At 34.8% G+C, this 8,245-nt stretch overlaps 1 protein-coding gene across 1 annotated transcript; it reads right to left on the bottom strand.

The window, feature by feature from the left end:
* Nucleotides 1-455: 455 nt before the first annotated feature.
* On the bottom strand, nucleotides 456-6,972 carry LOC140767249 (cyclic nucleotide-gated ion channel 18-like). Its single transcript, XM_073107094.1, has 6 exons — nucleotides 6,299-6,972; nucleotides 5,077-5,289; nucleotides 4,659-4,969; nucleotides 2,702-2,813; nucleotides 1,690-1,926; nucleotides 456-1,447 (listed from the first exon to the last, which is right to left on the bottom strand). The coding sequence occupies exons 1-6, from the start codon at nucleotides 6,755-6,757 to the stop codon at nucleotides 647-649; spliced, it is 2,133 nt and encodes a 710-aa protein (XP_072963195.1). The 5' UTR covers nucleotides 6,758-6,972; the 3' UTR covers nucleotides 456-646.
* Nucleotides 6,973-8,245: the final 1,273 nt, after the last annotated feature.

Here is an 8,245-nt window from a genome sequence, read left to right as displayed (position 1 = left end):
TGCGAACCAGACCGAACGATTCTTGTAGATGGTATTCTTGGTAGTAGTTAATAGGTTTGGCAGGAGTCGAATGAAGGGAGCCTAATCCAAATACTTTTCAGTATCACAATCACAATGCCAACCCATAACCATAACCCAATTAAGTTAGATAATCCAAATGGTTAAGAATTTTGTCTGTGAATCCGTTGTCTTATATAAACCGATAGCAATATAACCTTTTGGTGAAATATTATATATTTTTTCCTTTATGGATTCGTCCTAAAAATATATAATACTGCTAAGGGAATCCGATTCCCCTTACCGAAGGATAGAAGTACCTTTTCTTCCGTTAAGAAATTGGACTAAAATTGGTCACAAGTACCTTTTCCTAAAAGAAAGTACGGACGATTTCTAAGAACCAAAAAGTAGACAATTAAAAAAAAAAAGAACTGCCAGAACAATTCACGCTCCAGGAAGCTTTTCTGTAAAATAGTATATTCCAAAAGAATCAAATAACCAAGGGCTAAATTGATGTTACAGGAAGAGAAGCAAGTATCAAGAATGGTACTAATTTACAAGTTACAACAAATATACATAACAAAAATGTCCTACCTAATCTTTTTCTTTAAACGACTTTGGCATTCTAAGAACACAGAGAACAGACCTGTCATACACCATCATCATTGTTCATAGAGAAATCAGGTTCATCTGGCTTCATCAGCTTTGGCATCTTCATACTGGAAGTAGTAGGATCATGCCGACTAATTTTCTGAATAGCTCCTCTCTTTGTGTTCTTTGCAAATTTTGAAGCTAGTATTGTGGCTCCAAGATGTTGGATGTGATTCCCATAATCAGCTACAGCTTCCCCTGATGTGGTTTCACCACCGTCATTGTACTGGGAAAGCAGAGGAGCACCATCATGCCTGTCCATGTGGCTATCATCATCCATCACTTGCATGTAGTAGAGGCTTTCTTGTGTCGCCAGCTCCTTGGCCAGTTTACGTTTCTTATATCGTCTCCATGCTGCTTGCACAAAGCAAGCTCCCCAAGTTCTCCAATGATGAGAGTAGAATCTGAACGCATGCTGAAGCTTCTTGCTGTGAAGACGCTTGAATTGATTGGCTACAAATTTGAGGTCCTCAGCTCGGAGAGCAAATGCCTCGACTTCACTAAGAGACCTAACTGTCCGAGTGGATGACGGGAAGTTGACACTTGGATTTGGCATTAGTGCCCATGTCAGTAACTCTTCACCACAGAAATCACCTGGTCTGAGGGTGATAGAGTTGAAGAATCCAGTTCTCCCACCATTCGTAGTAGAGCTTTCTAGCGTACCACGGATGATGAAAAGCATCTCATTGACTGGGTCGCCCTCACGTACAATATAAGTGTCTTTGGTGCTAAGAGATGAGACTAGACGTTCACAAATGGCATCCAAAAGCTGACCATCCATTTGTGAAAAAAATGGAACCTGCAAAATGATGGTATGAAATGAAATCAGCAAAGAAGTACACACATAAACTGGCAGGAATTCGAGCATTTAAATAACTAAAAGCTCCTGTAATTCATTGATGACTTAGTAGGTGCAGAAGCCAATACAAAGTGTTCATGGAGACAACTTCATACATAACTACAAAATGAGAAGCACCTCAATTGTGTCTTAATTTAGTAACAAAAACTAAATCTCGGATTGTACCAAAAGATAATACTCACACGTCGAACAAGGGCAAGACATAAATGGCGTTGAATTTCACGACGGAGATCCAGTGGTAAAGATTGTAAAATGGATTCCTCATCAACACCTCTAGTAGCAAGCCATTTGTATTGAACAAAACGCCGTACTCGTTCCTGTAAATCTTCTGGAAGTTGCCGGTGCCTCATCCACTCCTCGATATCTCGGCGCTTGACTCTCCACTCTTCAAGTCTCACTGTAATTGATTGCAAATAGGTCTGGAAACATAACATTAGGCAACTATGTTACTGCAACCTGATGATAATGTAAGAGCAGTATCTTGTGACAAAGGAATTATTGTTTCAAAGCCATACAATGTATCAACATTCCAGCAGACAACATTGACATAATACTAATAAATATTAACTAAACAAGTGAAAAAAAAGAAGCAAAGAGAAGAAATTTTGTGAGGCCGTAGATGTTTCTGGGCAACGAGTTAAAATAGATAAGCTTGTTGAACAACAATGGACTAAAACTGGAACAGGCGCTAGGTGCAAACCAATTGAGAAATACTTTCTATAAATTATAAGGTAAAAGACTGTGAAAATATGAATACTAGCAGTCACCTAAGTTCAAAAAAATGTAGCTCGAATTAAAAACGCATCAATATAAGTTAAGAACTTCAGCACTTAAACTAAAAAAAATAATTATTTTCAAAAATAACCTTGAACAAATGCAAGTAATTATTCAGTTTTAATACTTTCATTGTTGAGCAGACAACAAGAGAAACCTGTCTTTAAAGTGCCACAATATCTCACCATTCTGGGGATTTGTAGTATCAAACAGTAGAAGTCCCAAATGAGTAATCATTAAGAATTGACTATTCTATTTGTATTTGTCAGTATTGACTTGCATATACAATAGAACTCATTAAGTATTGACTAATCTATCAAATTTTGTAATGAATTATTTAATTGCTTAATATCAAACTTTTTGGCATTTCTGGCTCGAGATGACAGATGAGAAGTCAAAAAGAAGGGCCACAAACATTACCTGCATGTTCCCAATCAGATCAGAAAACAAGACCAGACCCAGAATACATATGAAGATGGCAAATGATGTTTCTCCAATATAAGTGCTAGTTGCCAAATTTTGTCCATATGAACTGAATAAGAACAAAAATAAAATTGCAAAATGAGTGTCCAAATAACAAGATTTCAAGTGAATCTAATACAGAGGAACACATAATGAAATTCATTCTCCACACACTATAAGACATGTTCAAAAATTACATTCACATAATAAATGACTTTCTAGAAAAAATCGGTTTGCAAGTAAGAAACCATACAGAAAAGTGCACTTATTTCTCACTAACCTAGTATATCTTATCCCTTGCTAAACTAATATTAAAACTTCTCAGGATAAACAAAATATTATCCCCATGATTTCATTCAACAACCAAATGCAACCAAATGATTCAAAAACAGAAAAAAGTCTAAGATCCACCTTACAATCAAAAGTTGATTGTATGTACTTTCGTTTTACATAAAAGATTAAATAGAATGGAAGTTCCTTGTATTTCCAAATCATATAATTGTTAGAAAGAACGAATTTCAGGGGTCTATGCAAATTTTATCAATGAAAAGGGGTCTATGCAAGATGACGAAAACTATGATGATACCTCAAAATTTTGGATTGCTAATCTATTTTCATAGGCCAGAAAACATCATATAAGATACAAAAACAACATCATCTCTCTAAGGTCTTGTTTACTTTAGAAATGAGGTCAATTCTAAAATAGGTATTTCTTTTTGTTATTCCCAAAATGAAGTATTTATTCTAGGAATAATTATTCTTATATTCACTTATATTCTGGAATAAAAATGTAATAATTATTTTTGATGTAATATAAAGTGAAAAAAATGAAAATATGTATTTTTTCTTTTATAAAATTATCATAAATATTCTTTGATTTGATATAAAGTAGATTGATAGAATAGATATCAAAAGTAAATTAGTAATTGGATTAGTATGTGATATAAAATGTAATTTCGATAAATAGTGTTTGTATTAGAGAATAGAGTTATTATGTTGTTTAAATATTATTCTAAAATAAGAAGTTGTATTTCATAATAAGAAAAAAAAACTATCCTAGAAGTGAACGGGGGCTAAGAGATTGTGTTCACAAATCACAAAGTATAGTACTCTTAAAAAGACATGGCTTCTTTCCCAATACTAGAATAATTTAGGACATTGAACCAATATTAAACTCAGGTTGATGCACCTATATATTATACCATGCAAGTCACAAAAGAATTTCATTGAAATATTGCACTTAACCCCCTGAGGTACCAACAGCTAAACAATTGTTAGAATTTTCATCCAACTTAATAGAACCATTATCCTATACAAAAATTAGATATAATAAAAAAAAGTCCTTTGCACCATTAAAATGCTTAAGCACTTTTCATTAAATCTATCAAATCTCACCACCAAAACTAGCAACATGAGAACCATAAGAAGTGAAGGGGTTGGGAGATTCTAGATGATTTCTCAAACCTTAGCTGTTGATTTAAATAACGCGAACAATAAAATAATCTTTGCCAACATTTGATGACTAGAGGTTTTAGCCTCAAAGAAGACATTGGCATTTTGCTCTTTTTCAACATTTACACCACAGTTGCTGATAAGTGCTCACATATTGAAACCCTAGCGGTTAAGTTCTTAACAAATTAAAATTCAAGAGGCTAGCATTTGAGCATAAATGCAAGGGACTAAATTGTATTTAACCCAATATTATTCTTCCCTACTTTGTCTTCTTCATCACATTATTTTCTTTTTTGTATAAATAAGATAGTTTTGCCACTGAAGATCAAAACCAATTCCTGCTTGAGCCTCTTTCAAAATAATGTTTCCAATTAAGCTAAAGGACAAAAGAAGAAATCATGATAACAATACTGCAAGGAGGATTCAACAATCATAACAAGGATAATGTGTGCTAAATATTTACCTTAAATTTCGTAGACCCCACCAAAGGCAGTAAAGATATTTCTCCACGAAGGTAGCAGCAATAATCTCACTATTCAAGGCATCCGCAAACATACCAAAATTAAATTTGACAGGATTAGTGGCATCACAATAAAGGCTAACATGGCTGGAATCGAGCCAAGTTTTTCGTTCAGGTAACGCCAGACTACTACAATCCAAAAACCTAGGATTGCATATCGGTGTACTCATGGTGCCATTTTCTTTTGCGCACTCCGTTACCCAACAAGTGTACTGGCGCTCAATTGATAATAGATACCACAAAGCCCCAAGAACCTGTCACAATCATCTATTAGTCACAAACTGGTGCTAGTACATTGACTGTTGCTTAGTATAATATACTTATATCTTTAGTAACTAGAACATGGCAAAAACTACCGTACGTGACTAGCCAGCATATAGAGAAGCAGATTGTATGCAGCTCCTGCCCATGCAGTCTTTGTCACTAATCCAGCTGCTTTGACAATCCTTGCATGCAAAGGGAAAATGAGAAGCAACCTTGGTATATACTGGATCAAGACAATCAGGGAAAGTGTATTGTTCGTGTGATTAGCCGAAGAGGTGCTCACAGCTGGTATCACAAACCAGACAATTATCTGCAAAATGAAAAAAAGAAATGATGTGTACTTTTATGAAGTTATTATGCAAGTATCTCTGTCTATCAAACAGAAGGAACAAATTCTATTTAAGAAACTGCGTAATATTCAATCTTATGTCCAAGAACTATATATGAAGGTTTCTGTGTTGTGGTAGGCCCAATACTTCATCAAGTAATGTATTGACCTAGTTTAAATCCTTCCTAATTTCTCACCTCAGCTCTTAACAATAGGCATAACCCAAAATGCTAATGATTATACACATCACCATAGTAAGAACATGAAAGAACCTACTTATATGCTGTTTTCAGATCAAAACATAAACATTACCAACAATTAACAAGATCAGTTTCAGCTTTACTGAACAATTTAGTTCATAACATTATGATGTAACATAAGATTTGTAAATGTAAATACAAAACCAGGAGATTTGAAGCAAAGCCTGTAGTGAATGAATTAGCAAAAATAATGGTCCCAACGAATTGCGATGAACCTAATATCAACCTCTCATGGAACAAGAAGTCCAACCATTTTGTGCAATTCAAAAGCCCAAAACGCCACAAACTCACTTTGCATGTTATGGTCATACAATCCTTAGAGAATCTGAACCTTACTAAATGACTGCTTGCGTAAATTGGAACTTTTTGAACATGTGATGTTCAACAGACATTTAGAAGGCAATATGGCTGTGGAATGGGTGGCCAACAGGTAGTAGTAGGCAGGCCCTACACAGGATAAATAAATTAAAAAAGGCTTCTTCCAACTGACGTTAATTATAGTTTATAAACATAAAACTGCTATAAGAATATATTGCACTACTCTACAAACTAAAACATGATAAAAGATACTACGATATAACTAAATGGAGCCTAGTTATACTTTATCTAAGATGATTGCCTACACAAAAACGCTTAATCTAATACATATTTATAGAACCCACCAATAATCATCAAAAATCAAACAAGGTCATGAGTTAATTTAACAAAGTTGACCTTAAAAAATAGCCTACCTGTGGAATCGGAAGCATAGCGATGAGATCGAAGACGAAATCCCCCTTGAGGTACCTCATTGCAATCTGATGCGGGTCCTTCACCAACTCCCCCCTTCCAAACACCCTTGAGCTGGGCGCGACGAATGCAATCCGAAATTTAAGCAGCATGTGCGCGAGATAGAATAGATCTGCCACCGTCCTGAAGAAAGTAACCGCGATCCCGAGCCCGACATCTATGCGGACACATGCAGGCCCGCCGATGTAGAGGAGGTAGAAGTACAAGGGGTCAACGAAGAGAGCGACGAGGCAGGAGACGAGAAAGATGCGGTTCCATTTGAGGACGGCGTCGCCGCCGGGGTCGAGGATCCGACGAGGCTGCCATGGCTTCCGAGGGCGAAGAGAGGATGAAGAGGAAGAAGGGAGGAAAGGGCGGAAGAAGGGGAGGGGGAGCCACCGGAGGGGGACGATGGCGCTCATCTTCCATGCCGAAGAAGGGAGGTGGAGGAGGAGGCCATGAGAGAGGAGGAGAAGAGGAGATAATAGGTTTAGAGTTAGGGTTAGGGTTGGGGTTAGGATGGTTGTGATATTTGCGGGGAGACGGGAGAGGCGGAGAGAAAATAGGGGGCATGGCTGTTGGAGGAAACACAGAGGGAGGAGGAAGGGAGTGCGAGGTATCGAGAAGAAGCTAATTTTGGAATGTCTTTTGGAGGGACAAAATTAGTAACAAAAATACTCTATATACGAAATGTCAGGGAAATTTGCGTTTAACACCCTATCATTTAGCAGTTCTGCACTTCACACCCTATATTTTCAATATATGAATCACAGATGCCTTCTACAAGAATATTCATTTGGATGCAAAAATACAATAGCTTTTCCGCAAACTTAACTTTAAAAGAGATCTGTTTCACTATAATTGTTAAGAAAAAAACTCCGATAAAAGCAATTTTATATAGTTTATATATAAACACTAGCGAGTTCAATGTTTATATTTATAAATTAATAAAATAAAATATTAATCTTATCAATGCTTTAATATATAAAATATTGAATTTAGCAATGGTTTATTTGAAATTTTCTAAATGACGTGTTAATAAATTCAACTAACTCTGCTTTAGTTTCTCTTTTCTTTTTTCTTATTATACATGTTAATTAGATCAACGATTTATATATTATATATTAGTAGAAGATACTGAACTCATTAATATTTCTCTTTTTATATAAAATATTAATAAGTTTTGCATTTTACAAACAACTACAATGAAATAGACTCATTTTGATATTAATTTTATAGTGTGGTTTATTTCGATAAAGAGAAAGAAGGTTTATAATAGGACTAGTTTGGTTGAAAACTCTAAAAGATTTTATTTTTTTCATTTGCAAGTCATCTCTTAATATTTATTACATAGTTCTTCTACTATCTTATATTTTCTATTATGTCTTTTCTTTTAGTCAATCTTCTAATTCTTATCTCCGTCTTTCTCTTTTGTTTACCCTCCTCAACAACCATGCTAGCAATAGGGAAGGGTGGTGTTTATACTTCATCGGATGACAATGATGATAAAAATGAACAAAAAGAAAATTTCCAGGGTGTAGTTGGTGCGATAAATAAAATATGTTGTAATCACAATTATAGAAATACATGATTTGTTATATATATTATTTAATTATTGTTGCAGTAGTAATTACATTGGTGTTATCAATTAAGAATAGAGTTGTGATGTTTAGTTATTTAAATATATTGTGTTTTAGTTCTTTATAGTCAACTATATATATTTCAAATCTAGCATAACTACTAATTTAGTAACGTATGTGTTGTGTGAGGTAAGAAAAATCAAGTTATATCTTATTTAGTAAATTGATATTGAGGATTTCCTCCTAAAAAATGATTAAATTATTTGAGTTGTAAAAAAAGGAACTCACGTACTTAAACACAAAAAATTAGAAAAAAACACAAAAAAATTA

The sequence above is a fragment of the Typha angustifolia genome, chromosome 9 (genome assembly GCF_048772165.1).
Source record: "Typha angustifolia cultivar Huaian chromosome 9, ASM4877216v1, whole genome shotgun sequence".
NCBI classification, from domain to species: domain Eukaryota; kingdom Viridiplantae; phylum Streptophyta; class Magnoliopsida; order Poales; family Typhaceae; genus Typha; species Typha angustifolia.
This window is presented reverse-complemented; position numbering and strand designations above follow the sequence as displayed.